Source organism: Drosophila willistoni, unplaced genomic scaffold, assembly GCF_018902025.1.
Source record: "Drosophila willistoni isolate 14030-0811.24 unplaced genomic scaffold, UCI_dwil_1.1 Seg15, whole genome shotgun sequence".
Taxonomy (NCBI): Eukaryota; Metazoa; Arthropoda; class Insecta; order Diptera; family Drosophilidae; genus Drosophila; species Drosophila willistoni.
The window spans coordinates 1-22,723 of NW_025814108.1; the positions used below are offsets into that span (position 1 = coordinate 1).

At 38.3% G+C, this 22,723-nt stretch overlaps 2 protein-coding genes and 1 long non-coding RNA gene across 3 annotated transcripts; 1 reads left to right on the top strand and 2 right to left on the bottom strand.

Moving 5' to 3' along the window:
- Nucleotides 1–482: 482 nt before the first annotated feature.
- LOC111519704 lies at nt 483–1,731 on the bottom strand. Its single transcript, XM_047012481.1, has 2 exons — nt 786–1,731; nt 483–728 (listed from the first exon to the last, which is right to left on the bottom strand). The coding sequence occupies exons 1-2, from the start codon at nt 1,269–1,271 to the stop codon at nt 483–485; spliced, it is 732 nt and encodes a 243-aa protein (XP_046868437.1). The 5' UTR covers nt 1,272–1,731.
- A 5,387-nt stretch (nt 1,732–7,118) lies between these two features.
- On the top strand, nt 7,119–8,751 carry LOC124460888. The gene is made up of 2 exons (XM_047012484.1): nt 7,119–7,442; nt 7,510–8,751. The coding sequence occupies exons 1-2, from the start codon at nt 7,407–7,409 to the stop codon at nt 8,278–8,280; spliced, it is 807 nt and encodes a 268-aa protein (XP_046868440.1). The 5' UTR covers nt 7,119–7,406; the 3' UTR covers nt 8,281–8,751.
- A 3,412-nt stretch (nt 8,752–12,163) lies between these two features.
- LOC124460883 lies at nt 12,164–13,766 on the bottom strand. The gene is made up of 2 exons (XR_006954835.1): nt 12,869–13,766; nt 12,164–12,817 (listed from the first exon to the last, which is right to left on the bottom strand). It is a non-coding gene; the product is annotated as an uncharacterized LOC124460883 (long non-coding RNA).
- Between the last annotated feature and the right edge of the window lie 8,957 nt (nt 13,767–22,723).

Below are 22,723 nucleotides of genomic sequence, written 5' to 3' on the forward strand. Positions count from 1 at the left end.
TGTATGGCTTTGGGTTTGTGCAGGGGCATGATCAGTGTTATATGGTTGATGGGAAAAAATCTGGTCTATAAAAGGATTACCCACAAGACGGTATTTGGTTCTTGCAAACCTTCAAACCTTTTTAGCTCTTACTATATTGAGACTATTTGTGATTTAAAGCAGAATTAACTATATTTAATTTAGCGCTTACTTAAACCTAACACACACATTTAGTTTGTTATTATGTTAGTCAGACAGTTTATGCGGCAATCGGTTCTTTGGTTGGCTTCTTCTCTTTGTCGTCTCCAAATGCAAATGCAGGCTCGGCTGGAATCATCATTGGATCACTATGCAGGGTCGAGCGGAGGGGGTTCGCGTGGTGGGTCTACAAGCTTTTGCCGCTGCCCGCCGAATCCTTTGACGGCTTCCAGCCGCTGTAGGCCATATCAAAGTCCCGACCCCAGCCGAATGGCCGCCAGAGGAGACACAACTTCATGAGAGGATTACTTACCTCCGCCGCCGCCACTCAATAGTTTCTTGATGCCAATTATGGATGCCAATACCAGCGCCAATTTAGAGACAATTAAGGCTTTACCGGCCAGCATAGCCAAGGCTCCATAGGCAATTGGCACAAATGTGCCGCCAAGCAGCAAGGGAATCATTATATAAGCTCCACTGCCCTTTTTATTCTTCTTCTTACGTCCCTCTACAGAGTTGCTATCCGTGTCGCGTAGATCAGGGAATTTAATCTGAAAATAAATGAGCAAATTTGAATATATCTTTGCATATAGCTTGATCCGCCATACCTGTAGAGTGTGATCTTGCAGAAAGTTGCCAACACGCTTCATAATCATGCTATTCAGAACCTGCTCCTTGGCATCTACTCCACGCGGCAGTACAGCCTCAATATCCTGTTCGCTGATCGATGGCAGCTTGGATCGCTGCTGATTGTCCGGACTGCTGCTCACAAACTGAACACCCTCGAAGAGGGTCAATGATTTTGCCGAACGGAAAGCCTTTTCCAGGCCAGTTAGTAGTTTCACCTTTAGACAAACGGACATATTTTCACCAGTACATTGCTGATATATGCGATAAATCAGCGACATGTCCTTCCAAAAGCTAACCGGACTAGTGCCACTCGATGCCTGCTGTATCCGATTCTGTTGCTGTTGAGGCTTCTGATCCATGACCAGGCTATTCAATTGCTGCTGCTGATAACTGGCACTACGCGCACTTGACAGCCAACAGAAGACAATCATCAGAGCTGCCACATGCCACACGTATTTAATCATATCTGGGCTGGTGGGATTCGATCGAAGTGATTCCTACGGCTATCCTGAATGGCATGCAGCGGTCAAAATGTTGAATGGAACTACGGCTGGGGCGGGTACTGCCACTGTGGCTGCACTTTTGATGATCGACTGAGTGCTGGCAGTTGCATCTTAGGCATTATATACCTCCTAGCCAAGTTTCTTGATGCTTAATTGCGCCTGGCATGGCTGCATGTCAAGCGCCTGCTGAAAAATTGAAAAACATCTCTTTGTTTTAGTCTAAATATCACGCCAATTAGTGAGACGGCTGGCCAGTAGAGCTGCGCTTTCGTGAAAGCAATGAAAGCAACCAATTGTACGTACATCCCAGCACATATACATATATACAAATGTACATATTTTGAAGCAGCAGCCGCAGATTTAGCCATAGCCTCCACCTTGAAAGAGCTGCAATTTTATTTGTAAACTCGTTCTAAGCTGTTGCATTTACTTGTTCAGCATCCACACAGACCTGCAACAAATGCAATAAGTGGCAAAGCAGAGCGAACGTGCGTGACCATTAAAGATGAATTTCCTATTCGACATAGCCTTTTTGTAAAAAAAAAAAAAAATACTTATACTTTGTAAATTGCTATGTAGGCGAATTCTCTCTTGGCGCCGTTTATTAGACCGCAAAAAGATTTTCGGTTTTCCATGCTGCAGCAGATTCACTAAATTCGACCAATTTTCAGTAACTTTTCTTTTCTTAAACTCGTGCTGAGTTTGTCATTGTTTCGTTTGTATGTTCAAATGGTTTTGCTTAAGACGAAAGATACACATTTTTTTTGCTTTGCTGTTAAGTTTATTGTTGCATACTTTTCGGCATTTGCAAACAGTGCAACCAAGAAATAAAAGAGTTAAGACACGTACTTAAAGCCAATTTGACGAAAGTGTGTGAAAGCTTTTCACTTGCCTACTGTTTAGCTCGATCAGTTTCGAATCTATCTACGATAGAAATAGTTACAGAATTTTGAGATCTGGGATTTGGCTAAAATTCGATATGGCCTGTGTGCACAGCATTTGAATCATTCGACGTCGTGTGCTCATAGTTCACAGTTCATACTAGAAACAATACTGTAACGTTCATAATAATAATGTTGATAATTATCATCAAACAAAAATCTAAGAAAGTAAGTAGTCGTAAGGATATAAATAAATGGTCTTATATAACCAAGTGTCCTTTTCTGCCTAAGTAGGATGTGGAGTTCAGTGTTTCAATGTATGAAACCATTTTTACTTTGAAAAAAAAGATAGAGAAACGTTTAGGAATTCTGCCGGACAATGTGACATTTCGTCAACAGACGGAAATATTGCAGACGCCGATCTTATATTGGAAATGTCAGGAGTTCAGGACGGTGCAAATAACGACAGTCGACCGGTTATATCAGTCTATAACGCTAGTAATTTGTGGGTCGGCTTGTGGTGATCGAAAAGGGCAAAGAAACTGTGTCGCCGGTAAGCAGCATGTTAGCGCTGGAGCAAAGTTCAGATTCCAGCAGTGAATCTATCGAAAAGTGTATAAACCACAGGCTCAGAAACGAAAAATGAATCATGATTTACCTGCGGAGAATGAGAGTCCATGCGATATTAAATCTCGTGCTTCTAGTTCAGATGAGGAAGATGATCAGCCAATGGACAAAGAAGCAAGCAATGATGCACCATTCGTTGATATTCTCCCGGAAAAGAGGTCATTTGTTGTTGTCATCTCGGCGTCCGCCTGCAACAACAGAGACTTCTGCAAACTATTGAATGAATTTTTTAAAAGCTTTGCTGGATACAGAAACGTCGGATGTCTAAAGTTCAATAAAGAAACACCGGTTCAAGAATATAGTGGAAGGCTTACGTTGCGGCAGCAAACGAGAGTACGATGGATTGGGTGCTGGGTGTCATCTGCAAAAAAGATAATTACGAAGCTGTTCCCCTTACGGAATTTTACATCTCTTACCAGCTCGAGTCATAGTGACAAAGTAGAAAAATGCTTAAGTAAAATCTTTGAAATGCTCGAACGACAAAATAATGATATACAAACATACAAATGGTCTGTTACCGATAGAAATGATTTGGATCCATGCTCCAACGATAATATTACGAAAGTATGCGTTAATGAAACGATCGATCTATAAATGGACGCTGACAGTATTGAGACTATTAATAGTCAAATTCATTTACATATATTTTATCATATTTCATAAAATTTCAAAATGATCATTAAAAAAATGGCTGAGCAAAAAACACATGAAGCCTAGTAATATCTAGATCTTTTTTCCATCCACTATAACACTGATCATGCCCCTAGCCCAAACCCAAAGCCATACAGGTGTAGAGAGAGAGAGAGAACACGACAATTGAATTTATGATAACAATAACAATTTCAAAAAACGCTGCTTCGCTTTCTAATATATATAAACACATATATGTATGAATCTTACAAAGTCCAGTGCAATATTCATAGATAAACCGAAATACTCTTGCTTGCAGCATGGTTGCTGTTGCTGTTGCTTTCTTTGGTATGCGACAATTTCACTTTTGATTCGCTGTACAAAATATTAATTAGTTGCCTGTCAATTATAGAACATTGAACTTATCGTCAAGGGAACCTTTTTAATACCCACATACATTTATGTGACTAACCTTCCCACCCAATTCGATTTAATACAAGGCGCCCTTTACACATTTTGGTTTTTTTTTGGGGGAATGGGACAACTTAATTGCGAATACTGATGTCATCACTGGAATATCAGTGGAACTGACTTACTCTTGGTTAGACTTTTACGCAGCACTTTCATTAATTGAAAATTACTCAAGCACATCACGGGCGGCTTGTTAACATGACGGACCTGAGATAGAGCTGCTAGCCGGAATTTAGAGTCGACGGGGCGAATGCCAGCTATGCGGAATGAAAGTGAAACTTTCAAAAGGTGTCACTTTGGTAAGATGCCACTGTGGATAAGGGTTGGGCAGACAGGGGACGAAACTATGGGGCTGGGATGATGACCAATCGGAGAGGGGGAGAGAGAAAAAGAGAGATGCTTTAAGTAATAATCATTTTGCTGAACTGCCAAAAATATTTCGCACAAATAATATTCAGGTCAGCACTGAAGCTTTGCTCAATTAGCAACTTTGCGCACACGCTGGCAGGGCCAAGGGGCATAGAAGGTAATAATATTGAGAGAAATTACTGAAGCACATGTCTAAACAAAAGATATTTGCAAAATAATGTGAGCTAAGCAAAGCAATTTCTATTGCATAAGAAAAAACATAATCAATGGTTAGTTTTTCGTTTGTCTTTTACAATTACTTTTTATTTCACTTTCATTAAAAAAAACCACACGCCCTTTGCCCATTTCTCGTGACAATACAATTAACCATCACGCATCCATCTGAGGCCACGTGGAGGTGATTTGCATAGTTCTTGTTTCCGACAAGTCGTTGATTCGAGTGTTTTGCATCTGTTTGGTTTGGTGGCCATGCAAATCTGTCGCTTTCTTCTTTTGGGGCAATTGTCTAGAGAGCAGCAGCAGCAGACGCAAAAGACGTGTGGCAATTTAAAGCCAATGAAATACTTTTCCACTGCATCTGTATCTGCGTGTCCGACTGAAGTTGTATATCCAACCATCCAACAAGCCATCTATCCATCCATCCATCCATGTGCAACTGATGGCGATTGGCATACAAAACTGCAGATACACACACACACACCGACACATTATGAGTGTTCGAGTTCGAGCGAGATGTGAGGCAAAAACAAACACAAATAAAGAGCAAAGTTAAAATCAAATTTTTTTTTTTCATCTTGTATTTTGTTTTATTTTTCATACCGCCTGCAAACTAGTTAATTTTCTATTTTACTCCAATTCGAGATACGATGGCTGCGCACTTGTGGTTGCTTTCGACCAATATACACACACACACACAGCCAAATTCATAAGTGGTGCTGCTAGTGTGGATGGTGTGGTTGGTGCTGGTTCAATTGATAATTACCCTCTCCACATTAGCCACCACCCATCTCTCTGCGCTGTGGCCACCCTCCTTCCCCTATACCACAAAGTCACGTGCCTGCAATTGTAAATGGAGTAGCACTTTCTGCTGTGGTTATGACTGAGATTAACATTGAAAAGCATTGAAAGTATGCCATGATGTTAGCAGAAAAAGAACAAAAAACCATTTGCCTATAAGTGCCATCATATATCTTTTTAAGCTGTCAAATGAATGCCAATAATATCGAAATAAATTGCCCAGCTAAGCTTAAAACAATTAATGGCTCTTACCTTCTCCCCTTAACACTTTGTTAGCATGTGTGTGTCAATCTGTGTGTCAGTGTGTGTGTGGCATATAGTTGTTAACCGTTGGTTTAGTGTCTTGATAAACAACAAAATAACGGCTCTGCCAACGACAACGACAACGGCAACTGCGACGCATATGCACTGTCGACAGGCCTCTATCAGGAGGTTTCGGTCTTTTGCTCTTGGCCAGGTTGGTTGCAGCCGATGCGCCTCCTCTTAACGTCTTCTTCGGGCTGTTTATTTAAATTCTAAGCTCGGCTACTGTTTCAATTCTGGTGGGGGGATTGGTAGGAGAGTGTGAAGCACTCGCATCGTGTCGCATCATCAATGCCGGTGTCTTTTTTTTATTTTTATTTTGTCCAACGTTTCTGTTTCTGTTTGCGTCGTCGCTGCTGCTCCTGCTGCTGCTGTCGTTGCTCTGCTGGCGGGGAATAAAACTCTGCGGAATAAAATTTGGATCCGCGGGAGTCTTTTATTCACAGTTTACGGATTGTCTTCTGACTGACAGATCGAACAAGCCAATCGAGCGCAGTGCCACTCAATCAAGTGAAGCAAATCAAGCCAAAAGCACGCTCAGCTAGTGCAAACATCTAAAAGGATAATATACCACTCGCATCTCTCCGTTGTGTCATTAGTGTTTGAGCAAAAACAAATATCAAAAAAATTACAATCATGTTTAAATTTGTGTCTTTTCGCGCTGATTGCCTCAACGGCGGCAGCTGCCTCCGAGGCAGACAGTCTATTGACGAGTGCCCGCAAAATGGTCAAGGATTACGGCGACCGATGGTGTTGTGCATGAAGGTAAACGCCACCATCTCTCCCTCTCTCTCTCTCTTTCACTCTGTCATTCCTGATGTCACATGATAATATTTGAACAGGAACGTGCTCTGCATTACTTTGATAGGGAAAACGAAGATGTGAGGCTGACAGAGGGCATTGCCTTGGTGAAAACCGATGATATTCCAGAAGAGGTGGAAGCTTGTGAATCTGAGGTCGATTCATTGCTGCATATTGGAATTTAATTTCATAGTCTAATTAATGTTTTCTAGACTTGTGGCAATTAATTAATCAATTAACTCTTTTTGGTTAGGGTTTGTACATCTATCCCTTCACACCCACTTCGAAATTACGCATTCAATTTTTGGTGTATTGAATATTACATTCTGAATTTCTAGTTTTACTTCACCATTACTTTTATTTATTATTATTTGCTTGATTGTTTTTAAATGTCTCAAACTGAGACAATTTGAATTTTCGCCATTGTCCCAATAGTTTAGTATTTAGCACTTTGATATTTGCATTCAATTTGCCTTCGGTGGTTAATTCAATGATTTACCTTATATAATTGCTAAATGGGATAATATATATATGAGATATTTCCATTGACGTAACATGGCTGGATAGAAACATTTTTTAACCACAGAGGTTTTTTAAATTTTGTCTACTTTTTTACTTTTAACTATAAGGAACGTGAAACCGAAAGTTAAATCGAATGGACTTCTTTTTATGCTTTTTTTTAAATTAAAACTATGTATATTACAAGAACTTTGAGCTTCCGGATAGAACTAATTCAATTCAATATGCTAAAATATGCCAGGCCAACTAGGATTTTTTAGATAGTACAAATTCACTTTCACTTGCCTACTGTTTGAGTCGTTCAATTTCGTATTTCTATCTACGACAGATACAATTCCAGAATTTTGAGATCCAAGAATGCCTGGGATTTGGCTGAAATTCGACATGCCTTGTTTGCACAGCATTTGAATCATTCGACATCGTGTGCTCGTAGTTCACAGTTCATACTAGAAACAATACAGTCAAGTTTATAATAAAAATGTTGATAATTATCATTAAACAAAAATCTAAGAGAGTAAGTAGTCGTAAGGATATAAATAAATGGTCTTATATAACCAAGTGTCCGTTTTCTGCCTAAGTAGGATGTGCAATTTAGCATTTCCAATTATGAAACCATTTTTAGTTTGAAAAAAAAGATTGAAAAACGTATGGGGATTCCTGCCGGACAATGTGACATTTGGTCAACAGACGGAAATACCGCAGACGCCGATCTTATATTGGAAATGTCAGGAGTTCAGGACGGTGCAAATAACGACAGTCGACCGGTTATATCAGTCTATAACGGTATTAATTTTGTGGGTCGGCTTGTGGTGATCGAAAAGGGCAAAGAGACTGTGTCGCCGGTAAGCAGCAGCTTGTCAGTGCTGGAACAAAGTTCAGATTCCAGCAGTGAATCTATCAAAAAATGTATACAACCACAGGCTCAGAAACGAAAAATAAATCATGATTTACCTGCGGAGAATGAGAGTCCATGCGATATTAAATCTCGTGCTTCTAGTTCAGATGAGGAAGATGATCAGCCAACGGACAAAGAAGCAAGCAATGATGCACCATTCGTTGATATTCTCCCGGAAAAGAGGTCATTTGTTGTTGTCATCTCGGCGTCCGCCTGCAACAACAGAGACTTCTGCAAACTATTGAATGAATTTTTTAAAAGCTTTGCTGGATACAGAAACGTCGGATGTCTAAAGTTCAATAAAGAAACACCGGTTCAAGAATATAGTGGAAGGCTTACGTTGCGGCAGCAAACGAGAGTACGATGGATTGGGTGCTGGGTGTCATCTGCAAAAAAGATAATTACGAAGCTGTTCCCCTTACGGAATTTTTACATCTCTTACCAGCTCGAGTCATAGTGACAAAGTAGAAAAATGCTTAAGTAAAATCTTTGAAATGCTCGAACGACAAAATAATAATATACAAACATACAAATGGTCTGTTATCGATAAAAACGATTTGGATCCATGCTCCAACGATAATATTACGAAAGTATGCGTTAATGAAGCGATCGATCTATACATGGACGCTGACAGTATTGAGACTATTAAAAACAGATGCTATCATTTGAAATATATCTTCTGGATTGTCAAATTCATGTTTTGCGAGTAATTGTCAAATTTACATTTATTTTATTATATTTCATTATATTTCCAAATTGTAGGCATCACCTAGTCATACTAACATACATAAGTCCCACAGTGGATCCTCACACTACCAAGTTATCTCAGTTATCTACATTTATAAGATCCACATACACATACATGTAACCATCTAGAATAAGCTAGCAATAAGATAACTCAATAAATCAGTTCTTGTGCGACAATTGAAAAGTAAAGACGTGCCACAATTTCAGAAGTGGGATAACAGTGAGAAAAAATAATTATTTGAGTTCGGTGGTAAGGAGTTAGAATGTTTTGAAAAATTAAAAAGAAATTTGCTAGAAGCCCCTATACTTGCCTTGTACAACCCGACTGACCCAACAGAGTTACACTGCGACGCCAGCGCCCTTGGTTTTCGTTCAATGCTTTTGCAGAGGAAGAAAGATAATAAGATGCATCCAGTGTTCTATTTTTCTAGGCGTACAACGGATGTAGAAGCAAAGTACCATAGTTTCGAACTCGAGACACTAGCCGTAGTGTATTCATTGAAACGTTTTAGAATATATCTTCAAGGATTAGAGTTCAAGATAGTCACGGACTGTAGTGCACTTACGTTAGCATTTAATAAGAAAGAACTTTCTCCCAGAATAGCTCGGTGGGCTCTTCTTCTTCAAGACTATGACTATACCTTAGAGCACCGAGCCGGAAAGCGCATGCAGCACGTTGATGCGCTTAGCAGAAACACACATATACTCACCATTGATTCCAATTCATTCGAAGAGAACCTAATTATTTGTCAAAGTAGAGATGAGAAAATTAAAGAAATTCTAACGAAACTACAGAATACAGAAGACAAAGATTATGAAATGCGAAATGGCATAGTGTACAGAAAAAAGATAAGGAATCTCTTTTATTTTATGTCCCGAAAGAAATGGAAAGTCATGTCATGTATAGCTATCACGATCAGTTAGCCCATATTGGAGTAGACAAAATGGTAGATATTATTTCGAAAAGTTATTGGTTCCCTAGCGTTAAAGAAAAATGCAAACAGTACGTACAAAATTGTTTAAAATGTATATCTTATTCAGATAAAAATGGAAAAGAGGAAGGCTTTCTTCATAACATTCCTAAGCAAACAGTCCCTTTTGATGTTATACACATAGATCACTATGGTCCAATAGATAAGAGCAGATCTAACAAGCACATATTAGTAGTAATCGATGCCTTCACAAAGTTCGTTCGTCTGTACCCAGCGAAAACTACAAAGTCAAAGGAGGCAGTATTAGCATTGAAAGACTATTTTAGAGCGTATAGTAGACCCAAATGCGTTATTTCTGATCGAGGAACTTGCTTCACATCAAAAGAATTTGAAGATTTTTTAGTCGAAAATGAAGTCAAATACATAAAAATCGCTACAGGATCTCCGCAAGCCAACGGACAAGTAGAAAGGGTAAATAGAAGTTTGGGTCCAATGATCGCTAAACTGACTGAGCCGGACAAAGGACTGTATTGGGACACAATATTAGAAACAGTTGAATATGCACTTAACAACACGTTACAAAGGTCAATTAGTCAGCATCCAAGTAAAGTTTTGTTCGGAGTTGCACAAAGAGGAAAGGTTATAGACGCATTGAAAATTAGTTTAGATGAATTAAATAGAATGACTATAGATAGAAACTTGGATAAAACAAGGTAGGAGGCGGGTAGGAGTATAGAAAAAGTACAAACGTATAACAAGTTAAGAGTAGACTCTAAAAGAAAAGATCCAGTTAAGTATAAGGCAGACGATTTGGTGATGGTTAGGAATTTTGACTCACATATAGGAGTGTCTAAAAAACTTATTCCCAAATTCAAAGGTCCGTATAGAGTGACAAAAGTGCTGCGCAATGACAGATATGTTTTGGAGGATGTTGAGGGTTTTCAGCAAACCAGACTTCCTTATAAAGGAGTATGGGCCATAGGAAACATACGGCCATGGCTAAGTAATTTAAATAGCTAAGAGATCGGGAGCTCTCTGGTCAGGATAGCCGAGTTGTAGGCATCACCTAGTCATACTAACATACATAAGTCCCACAGTGGATCCTCACACTACCAAGTTATCTCAGTTATCTACATTTATAAGATCCACATACACATACATGTAACCATCTAGAATAAGCTAGCAATAAGATAACTCAATAAATCAGTTCTTGTGCGACAATTGAAAAGTAAAGACGTGCCACAAAATGATCATTAAATGGCTGTGCAAAATGCCTATGAAGCCTAGTAATATCTAGTTTTTTTTCTAAGGCCTAAGATTCTCGACAACATGTCAAAATTTTATCCGAATATCTGCCTTTAACAATGACAATTAACCTCATTCGAGTCCCAATTAAAATTGTAGTATGTAGTAATAATTAATATTGTATTTTAGTGACATTTTATTTTGCAACTGATATTGACAATACTGAAAGGAAGTCCCATTGGGGATACAGTAGATTAGCAAGCAATATATTTTTGCATATTGGAATTTAATTTCATAGTCTAATTAATGTTTTCTAGACTTTATTAATCGATTAATTAATCACCTCTTTTTGGTTAGGGTTTGTACCTCTATCCCTTTACACCCGCTTCGAAATTACGCATTCAATTTTTGGTGTATTGAATATTACATTCTGAACAGCCTCTAATTTCTAGTTTTACTTGGCCATTAATTTGATTTATTATTTATTTGCTTGGCTGTTTTTAAATGTCTCAAATAAAGTGAAACAATTTGAATTATTTGAATAGATTCGAGTAGCCTAGTACGTTTCAAAGCTTTGGCATTCAATTCATTGGCTCTCATTTAAAGTAAGTTAGGTATTTTATGAGAACTGACAAGTACTTACATTTACACTACATTGCATTATATAGTTATCACTCATTTATTTAAGTTCAATTTTAATGGACTTCTGTCATTTATTAGAAATAGCAAATACTACTTATTTCTTTGAAAAGAAGTTGTTTTAATTACAAATTCATTAATTGGTCATCAAATCATTCACGCAATATGCACATAACCGACGATGCATTACAACCACTCAAAGACCGTTTGAGCCAATTACCCATCGCTAATTATTTGCGATTGTCGTTGCAATCGATTGAATTGTAAACAACATAGCAATAGTTCATTGAATTGACCAACAGAAGACAAGACAGCAAGACAATAGTCAAAGGGGACAGGCAACAGCGAATCAAACGCTTGAGTGACCAAACTGTTTCACAGCTTTGCAGTGGTCAATTAACTTTCAATTAATTATGAAAACAAAAAAGAAACAAAACTCGTGCTTCCACCAATTATAAATTTGATGCGTGCCTCTTCAGTGTGGGAAAACTTGCTCAAGTGGAAAAAACGATGGCAGCAACAAAAATAATGCAAATGCTTAATAATATTATTAGTCAAGTTGTAGTAGGTAGCTATTATTATTATTTCTTCTTTCTTTTTTTAGTTTGGAAGCTTTCCAAACTTAACTCAACTCGTCTCGACTCTGCTCGGAGCAATTCTGTTGAGACAAGGCCGACGATTTGTCTTTGGCAGGGCCGCTACACCAGACTGATACGATGGAAAAATGAATATCCTTTCAAAATATATGCAATAGAATATTAATAGCAAAAATGAAAGTTTCCAGTAGATAAGTTTTATTTTATTAATTAATTTAGAAAACCTCCATCATTCTGAATTCGCCCCTGTTATTCGAGCTGTAATTGCAGTCCGTCTACGTTCTGCTGACCTGCTTTTTGGCCCAAACTCGTTTTCATTTTGTTCGACATTCTGCGCACAACGCCCTTGCAGGCATCCACTTGGCTTTGACTAACCCCCGAGTCGTAGTCTCAGCCGCAACAGCTACAACCAAAGCCGACTGCCTTCCGGTTGACAGTGAAATTGTTGCCAAATTGGGCATTCGGCAACACGATTCTCCTCCTGCTGCTGCTGCTTCCCAGTGGCTGGAGCATAACTGAATGAACAAGAATTGCATTGCCTGGCGGCTTATGAATTATTGTACATTTTTGTGGTAAGTTTTTGTTGTTGTTGTTTTTCTTTTTTAGAATGTGAAATTGGTAACAGGCGATACAGACATACATACTTGTATGTACGATGTATGCCGATGCTGCACCAGTTTGGCGGCTGCTGTAGCCGAAGCACCTCAATGCACCAACACACAACGGTGGTTCGCTCCCAATCATTTGGACAGGCTTTCGTTTTGAATTTTTCCACTTTGCATAAAAAGCAACAGCGATAGAGAAAATTCTATATATCGATATCATTTAGGTTGAGCTAGAAATTAGAATACTACAATGTTGTTCTTTAATTTTGAGTATCACTTACTTTTGAATATTTCCCACACATTAAAAGAGAATATTCTCTAATGATCTGTTAGATGACTCACCAAAAGTTTGTATTTTTTGTTGTCTATGTGGTTTTGTGGTCACTTGTCACTGGCATTCGGTGTCACACAGTTGCCCACTTCTTTTTTTGTTGTTGTTCTTGTATATGAGACTTTCAGTGCTGTGCTGATTCCAACAGACGATTTTCCAACTATTTCTCTTGAATTTCGGCAAGGCATAGAGTTTAAGTAGTTTAGTTTGTAACTTACCCTTTAAAATGAGTTAGATTGGAGTTTGAGTTGATCAGACTTAAGCTTTTAGATAATTTTTATATTGAATTTTAAGTTTTGCTATTTGATTGATCAAATATATTGAACTGTCTCTAACCCACAATTACCCATAAAGTTTCCCTATAGTTGTAAGAGTGAAAGGTATTCTAGAGTCGTTGCTTGACATTTTGTAAAGAAAAACATGAACTTTGGTTGATTAAGCGAACTGCGGCAGCAACAGCCAAAATAGAAACAACGGCCAACAGCCAGTGGGCAGTCAATGTTTGCTCAAGCTTGGCAGCTGCCTAAATGAGTTGTTAACATTAATGCGCATTAACTTGGCTTTTGTTTTGGTTTTCGCCAAACATTTGCTGCTGGGGCCCTCACTATGAAAACGATTTGACTCATGCCACACCACAATTTCTTTGACTTTTCACTATAAGGTGCTGGTTGCTGGTTTAGGTTGTTGTTTCTGTTACCATTTCACAACTGTTTACTTTCACTGTTGGCCGCTGTCAGGAACAACAACGGAAGCCAGCGGGGAGCATTTTGGACAACATTTTGTTCGTTTTTTTCTGGGCTTAAATTACTGCTAGAAAGATTATTATTATTGTTTATAAGAAATCTACATTCTTTGTGTGCTATGATTTGTGATTTGTGTGATCTGAGTGAGTTGGTTTTGTTATATTTCTTTTTATTTTTTTTCTTAGTTTTTTTTGTTTTGTTTTTCTCTTGTTGTTGTTGTTGTTGATGTGAAAGTGCCGTACGATTCTGCTTAATATATTTAAATTAAAGTAGACGACGTGCTCGCGACTTGAGAGTCTTGTGGCTTGAGCGAGCTTTCAAAATGTTTTAAACAAAATATTTTTAAAAATGTGTATTAAAAATATGTTTAAAGCAAATTGCTAGGCGAGTGGGCAGGCTGACAAGGGAGGGCTCAAGTCGCTGGTACATTAAAGTACCACAATAAAATTAAACAAAAAACAAAGCAAAAAAAAAAAGAATAACAAAATAAAAAAAAATAGTAAAGCAATACATGATTACAGTGAACTATGGTTACAAAAAACTTGCGTGCGTGCGTTTTTATGTGTGCTTTTTGGAAAGTGGAGCGCTAGAAAGTGACTGATGCATAGACAGAAAGAAAGTGAAATAGAGATAGCCAGATGAAGGTGCACAGAGAGAAATGAGAAAGTTTTGAAGACTTGAAGTGGAAGTGGAAGTTTGAGTTTTTGTGTGAAGAAATAGTTTCAGCAGAGTTTTGGAAAATGAGTTCAGTTTTGTATGTGTATGGAGTGTCTTGCATGGTGCATGTGTTTGTATATGTGTATGTGTGTGTGAGACAGGAAAACTATGGCAAGTTATGGCATGCATATGACCAAAACTATGACTCAAGATAGAGATACACAGATTGAATTAGTTATAAAATGATCGATAGATAGATTTTGAAAACAGTTCGAGAAATAGATTGAGAAATAGTCATAGAGATAGAGAAAGAGTTAGAGCTAGTTCAGTTGAGTTAAAGCTAGTAATAGTAGGCATGCTTGCTTTTACATTGTTGTAATTTAAGACTAGAATTGCATGTGAAGAATATAGATATAGTGCAAGTTACGGTACAGAATAGCATAGCATAAAAGTATATAGTGTTATGTATAGTTCATTTGATTTGTACGTTTAAACCGGCTGCATGGCAACCGAAAAAGTTTTGGTATAGGCAGAGTGATACACAGAGATGGTAGTGTCAAGGATACAGATTTAGAATGATGCAGATGCAGTGATAGAGATAGAGACAGAGTAGTAATGAATGCATGTGCGTCAGAGAGAAAGAGTTAAAGAGAGAGAGAGAGAGAGAGATGGTGTGAAACAGATATAGGAAGGCAAGTAAAGCGCTAGAGCAATGTGCTTGATTTCCGTTCTGAGGGTTTTGGGTCTGGGGATGAACGGATATACGGGTGCGAGCTTAGAATTAAGGCTGGACGCTTCCGGGAGTCGCCGCCTGGGCTTATGAGTATTTAACTTTATAGCATTTCTACGTTAATTTACGGAATTACGAAATTGTAAGATAATTCAATTCATTGAGTTGATTACAAAAACGTAACTTGGCTGTGATTTAGCTTGTTTGTTCTTTGTCTTCTCTCTTTTCGCTACGATGTGGTTTTTTTTTTTTTTGTGTTTGTTTGTTTGTTTGTTTGTTTGAACATTATTTTGAAAATAATGGTATGTGTTTTGATTCTTTGCTTAACTTTTTGCTTTTCTGCGTTCTGCGTACATAAATAAAATAAATTAAAATAATAGATTAATTAAAACGAACGATAAATAATATGCTGCTCCTCTTCAAGAGTCTCATGCGAGCACTGTGGCTCAAGTCAGTTTGTGATTTTTGTTGTAGTTGTTGTTGTTGTTGTTGTTGTAGTAGTCCTTCACCATCGCCAACTTTCTCAACGTCGTATCGACCGTGCCTATTCACCTTCGTGACTTTATACGGTCCTAAGTATTTACCTCTCAACTTTAGACCTGTCCCATACTGCGTACTTTTAATCGCCACTAACTCGTTTAAATTGTACTTTCTTTCCCATTTCCTGTTTTTGTCAAACGTCCTTTTCATTTCCTGCTGTATATCATTAATATTCTTTCGAGCCTCCGCTCTAATGTCATCACGACCACAGTCTAATTCTTCTATTAACGAATCGGTTATCAGCTTTCTTATTTCGGGATCATCAGGACTACGCATCTCTATTCCTGCCAAAATCTTAAAAGGTGTAACTCTTGTACTTCTTGGAGCAGTATTATTAACAAGTTGTTGCACACGACCAACATACTTGTACCAGTTTCCTTCATTCTCTTGGCTTAACTTTGAAATCATTGGAACTATTATCTTATGCATCCTTTCTACTTGGCCGTTGCCGCGGGGTACACCTGTTGCTATCAGTAAATGCTGTATATCCTGTCTGATACAATACTCCTTAAACGCATTGGATGTGAAAGCTGCTCCCCTGTCAGAAATTATTCTCACCGGGTTACCAAAAATTATCGCCAGCTTTTCAAGACAACTAAGTACTTCATCGACTCCTGTTCCACGAGTCGGATACAACCATACAAACTTAGAGAACCCATCAACAATAACAAGTATATGATTATAACGCTTTGTCGTGACCTCCATCGGGCCAACGTGATCAATGTGATATGTCATCAATGGCTGATCCCCTTTGCTTATTGGCATCACTTTCTTTCCCATTTCCTGTTTTTGTCAAACGTCCTTTTCATTTCCTGCTGTATATCATTAATATTCTTTCGAGCCTCCGCTCTAATGTCATCACGACCACAGTCTAATTCTTCTATTAACGAATCGGTTATCAGATTTCTTATTTCGGGATCATCAGGACTACGCATCTCTATTCCTGCCAAAATCTTAAAAGGTGTAACTCTTGTACTTCTTGGAGCAGTATTATTAACAAGTTGTTGCACACGACCAACACACTTGTACCAGTTTCCTTCATTCTCTTGGCTTAACTTTGAAATCATTGGAACTATTATCTTATGCATCCTTTCTACTTGGCCGTTGCCGCGGGGTACACCTGTTGCTATCAGTAAATGCTGTATATCCTGTCTGATACAATACTCCTTAAACGCATTGGATGTGAAAGCTGCTCCCCTGTCAGAAATTATTCTCACCGGGTTACCAAAAATTATCGCCAGCTTTTCAAGACAACTAAGTACTTCATCGACTCCTGTTCCACGAGTCGGATACAACCATACAAACTTAGAGAACCCATCAACAATAACAAGTATATGATTATAACGCTTTGTCGTGACCTCCATCGGGCCAACGTGATCAATGTGATATGTCATCAATGGCTGATCCCCTTTGCTTATTGGCATCAAATATCCTTCCTTTTTACCGGTTTTGGCATTAACAATAAGACATTCCACGCAACACTCAACAACACGGGCTACCTTTTCCTTTAATTTTGGAATACAATACGATTTTTCAACGATATCCTGAGTCTTTCTAGCTCCAAAATGTCCTTGTTTGTGTGCAATCTGTATTATTTCTTTTTTCATCTGCGAGGGAACGACAATAAGTTCTTGATTGGGGTCTTTTAACAATATTTCATTTTCAATGTAAAAATCTTCATATCCCTTCTCCTGAACTAAACTCCTGATCAATTTAGTCCAATCATCTGACAACTGTGCTTCCCTCAATCTATGGGTTATGGTGTCGGTTAGCAGAAAACAAAACAAACGGCTCAAAGCATCCACATGCCGCATCTTTGAACCTGAACGATGTTCGATCTGATAGTCGAAATCTTGTAGGTACATTGCCCAACGTGCTACACGTAACGGAACTTCTTTCTTTTTCATTGTCATCGTGAACGCATTACAATCTGTAACAATCTTAAATCTCAATCCTAGCACATATACACGCCACTTTATTAATGCTCCAATAACTGCTAAAACCTCAAGTTCATACGAATCATACTTCTCTTCACAAGGTTTAGTTTTCCGACTCATATATTGTACCGGATGAAATAAACCATCTTCTGAATCTTTCTGTAAAAGCGCAGCTCCGAAACCGTGTTTCGAGGCATCAGTGTGAATCTCAGTCTCTAGCTTAGGATTGTATAACTTTAAAACGGGACCTTTGATCAATGCTAACTTCAAATGCTCAAACGCTACCATTTGCAATTCTTTAAACTCAAAGTTTTTGTCTTTTCGCAAAATGTCAGTCAAGGGCTTAGCTGTTACTGCGTATCCTTCGATAAATCTACGGAAATACGATGTTAACCCCAAAAATCGTTGAACTGACTTCTAGTCATGTGGCATCGGGAATCTTGAAACAGCATCAGTCTTCTCCTTACTTGGCTTAATACTTCCATTTTCAACTATATAGCCCAAAAAATTTACTTTACTCTGCAGTATCTGACATTTTTCCCAGTTTATTCTCAACCCATTTTCCGCAGCTATCTTTAACACTCTTTTAAGTTTAATTAGACCATCATTCACGTTAACACTTGGTATAATTATATCGTCTATATACACCACTGCATCTCCATTCTTCACTGATTCTCTCATTACTGCCATTATAAATCTTGTAAAAACTGCTGGAGAGTTGGATATTCCGAATGGTACATATAGGAATTCATACTGACCATTCTGAGTTACGAATGCTGTGTACTTCTGAGATTTTTCCTCAACAGGAACATGGAAAAACCCGTTTGTTAGATCTAGAGTAGTATAAAATAACGCACTTTGAAGTTTTTCTAATACGGTATCCATCTGTGGCATAGGAAAATTATCTCGGACCACTTTCTCATTTAGCTTTCTGTAATCGCAGCACAAACGCTTTTTCCCATTCTTCTTTGTTACCAGTACAACAGGCGAAGCATATTCGGAAAAACTTGGCCTTATTATCTTCTCCTCCAACCATTCTTGTACTGCACTATCAACAATTTTCTGTTCAGACTCTGCTAGACGCCTTGGATGCTGATAAACTGGCAACTCATCTGTTAGTACAATCTTCATTTCGATAGGAGTGTTTGTATTTCTAATAGGTTTGTAACTTTTAATCAACTTCTTGACTTCACTAGCGATTTCTGTACTGATATGCGAAAAGTCACTCTTGATTTCCACTTCATTCTGTTCTGCACTGTGCATACACATACTTTCAAATTCCTTAAACAACTCAGCACAAGATTTATTCGCGTTACACAGTGATTCTTTTTTCTTGATGCTCACACACTTTGTACCTTTCTTTGTAACAACCAAATCGACATGATCTAATATGGTTCTACCCAAAATTGCCTCGTATGCCATGTCTTCATCAGGAACGATATGAAACTCGACTTCCATCTCAATGCCATCTATCTTGACACTTATGCTAAAACTACCAAAGGTCATGACATGACTTCCACCAATGCCTGTAAGGCTCTTCGAATATCCTGTTAATGATTTAATTCCAAGTTCGACAAACACGCTTTTACGTATGAGACTCAAATTTGCTCCTGTATCAATTAGACCGTTGAACTTAATCGACTTATAAGTTACTTCTTTCAACTCCAAACCCGAATCGGTAAATTTACCTGATGCTTTTACCAATTATCATCTACAACATTGGTACTTTCAACTTTGGTGGTATCTTTTCCCTTACATTCAAATGAGCGATGGCCTGTTTTGCCACATTGAAAACAAGTAAACGTTTTCTTGTTACAGTCTCTCATCATGTGTGAAGGATCACCACACTTAAAACATTTGCGATCTTGCTTGTGAAAAGATAACTCCAATGTTTTTTTCTTTGAGGCCTTCCTAGGATCATAGGATTTTAAGTACGTCTCTATTTGAACTTTCAACCCATCCACTGTTCTGGCTTGATACAATAATGCCTTATTTGCTCTCAGGTCTGGTATACCTTCTACGAAATACTCGATTAAACTTTCGTCATCCAAATCGATCGGCTTTGCGATTTCCATTAACGAATACAAAAACTCATACAAATTCTCACCTCTCTTCAACTGTCGATTGCTTAGTCTTCTATGAACTTCGGCTGATGAAACCATTACTCTGAATTCGTTTTTCAAAGCTACTTTCAGGGACTCGCAACTACAAATATCTCTCTTACTCCGTATAAACGACAATGCAGCTCCCTTTAACAATTGTTTTGCATACACAAAAAGCTGTAACTGACTCCACTGTACGGTTAAAGCGCATTCTTCTAGGTCCCTAGTCCATTGTACAACATCAATCGAACCTAAACCGCAAAACTCGGAAACGCTTCGCTCCACATCTTTTAGTGTGAACCATGACCTTTGCCCATCTGTGTTCGGGACTTCTCGAATTGTTCTAGCCGAGGCGAAATCTGCCTCCTGCCCGTCATTTTCAGTTTCTATTAAATCGTAATGAGCGAGTAGACGCGATTGCAGCTCAGCTTTAAGGCCTGTAGTCTCTAGCCCTAACTCTCTCAATTTAATGCGCAACTCTTCAATACGCAAAGTTAGAATCTCACCTCGATCCATTTCACACAGTTACAGGTATAATGCTTAACAAGTTTGCTATATTAATGTATAGTTAGTATCAATCAATCAAATTTGTTACGACTTATCAAAATTTACACACTATGTTAATGTAGGTCAAATTGTGGTAGGTTATGGTTAAACTCAGACGATTCTTAGAAATGTGCTCTGTGCAGCTCGCATCAATTTCGTCAATATTTCTGCCACCGGTCTGGTTTCGTCGTGCAAGCAAAGTAACTCACACTCAAGACAATAATTAAACAGCTCACCCAACTATAGTCGTCCTGCTCTATGGAACCACTCAATATCGCTGTAGCAACTCACTCAGATGTTCGGTTCGCTCTCTGTTGCCACTCACTCTGCTGTCGCTACTCATCAATGGCTGATCCCCTTTGCTTATTGGCATCAAATATCCTTCCTTTTTACCGGTTTTGGCATTAACAATAAGACATTCCACGCAACACTCAACAACACGGGCTACCTTTTCCTTTAATTTTGGAATACAATACGATTTTTCAACGATATCCTTAGTCTTTCTAGCTCCAAAATGTCCTTGTTTGTGTGCAATCTGTATTATTTCTTTTTCCATCTGCGAGGGAACGACAATAAGTTCTTGATTGGGGTCTTTTAACAATATTTCATTTTCAATGTAAAAATCTTCATATCCCTTCTCCTGAACTAAACTCCTGATCAATTTAGTCCAATCATCTGACAACTGTGCTTCCCTCAATCTATGGGTTATGGTGTCGGTTAGCAGAAAACAAAACAAACGGCTCAAAGCATCCACATGCCGCATCTTTGAACCTGAACGATGTTCGATCTGATAGTCGAAATCTTGTAGGTACATTGCCCAACGTGCTACACGTAACGGAACTTCTTTCTTTTTCATTGTCATCGTGAACGCATTACAATCTGTAACAATCTTAAATCTCAATCCTAGCACATATACACGCCACTTTATTAATGCTCCAATAACTGCTAAAACCTCAAGTTCATACGAATCATACTTCTCTTCACAAGGTTTAGTTTTCCGACTCATATATTGTACCGGATGAAATAAACCATCTTCTGAATCTTTCTGTAAAAGCGCAGCTCCGAAACCGTGTTTCGAGCCATCAGTGTGAATCTCAGTCTCTAGCTTAGGATTGTATAACTTTAAAACGGGACCTTTGATCAATGCTAACTTCAAATGCTCAAACGCTACCATTTGCAATTCTTTAAACTCAAAGTTTTTGTCTTTTCGCAAAATGTCAGTCAAGGGCTTAGCTGTTACTGCGTATCCTTCGATAAATCTACGGAAATACGATGTTAACCCCAAAAATCGTTGAACTGACTTCTAGTCATGTGGCATCGGGAAGATTCCCGATCAAGATTGAAACAGCATCAGTCTTCTCCTTACTTGGCTTAATACTTCCATTTTCAACTATATAGCCCAAAAAATTTACTTTACTCTGCAGTATCTGACATTTTTCCCAGTTTATTCTCAACCCATTTTCCGCAGCTATCTTTAACACTCTTTTAAGTTTAATTAGACCATCATTCACGTTAACACTTGGTATAATTATATCGTCCATATACACCACTGCATCTCCATTCTTCACTGATTCTCTCATTACTGCCATTATAAATCTTGTAAAAACTGCTGGAGAGTTGGATATTCCGAATGGTACATACTGAGTTACGAATGCTGTGTACTTCTGAGATTTTTCCTCAACAGGAACATGGAAAAACCCGTTTGTTAGATCTAGAGTAGTATAAACTAACGCACTTTGAAGTTTTTCTAATACGGTATCCATCTGTGGCATAGGAAAATTATCTCGGACCACTTTCTCATTTAGCTTTCTGTAATCGCAGCACAAACGCTTTTTCCCATTCTTCTTTGTTACCAGTACAACAGGCGAAGCATATTCGGAAAAACTTGGCCTTATTATCTTCTCCTCCAACCATTCTTGTACTGCACTATCAACAATTTTCTGTTCAGACTCTGCTAGACGCCTTGGATGCTGATAAACTGGCAACCCATCTGTTAGTACAATCTTCATTTCGATAGGAGTGTTTGTATTTCTAATAGGTTTGTAACTTTTAATCAACTTCTTGACTTCACTAGCGATTTCTGTACTGATATGCGAAAAGTCACTCTTGATTTCCACTTCATTCTGTTCTGCACTGTGCATACACATACTTTCAAATTCCTTAAACAACTCAGCACAAGATTTATTCGCGTTACACAGTGATTCTTTTTTCTTGATGCTCACACACTTTGTACCTTTCTTTGTAACAACCAAATCGACATGATCTAATATGGTTCTACCCAAAATTGCCTCGTATGCCATGTCTTCATCAGGAACGATATGAAACTCGACTTCCATCTCAATGCCATCTATCTTGACACTTATGCTAAAACTACCAAAGGTCATGACATGACTTCCACCAATGCCTGTAAGGCTCTTCGAATATCCTGTTAATGATTTAATTCCAAGTTCGACAAATACGCTTTTACGTATGAGACTCAAATTTGCTCCTGTATCAATTAGACCGTTGAACTTAATCGACTTATAAGTTACTTCTTTCAACTCCAAACCC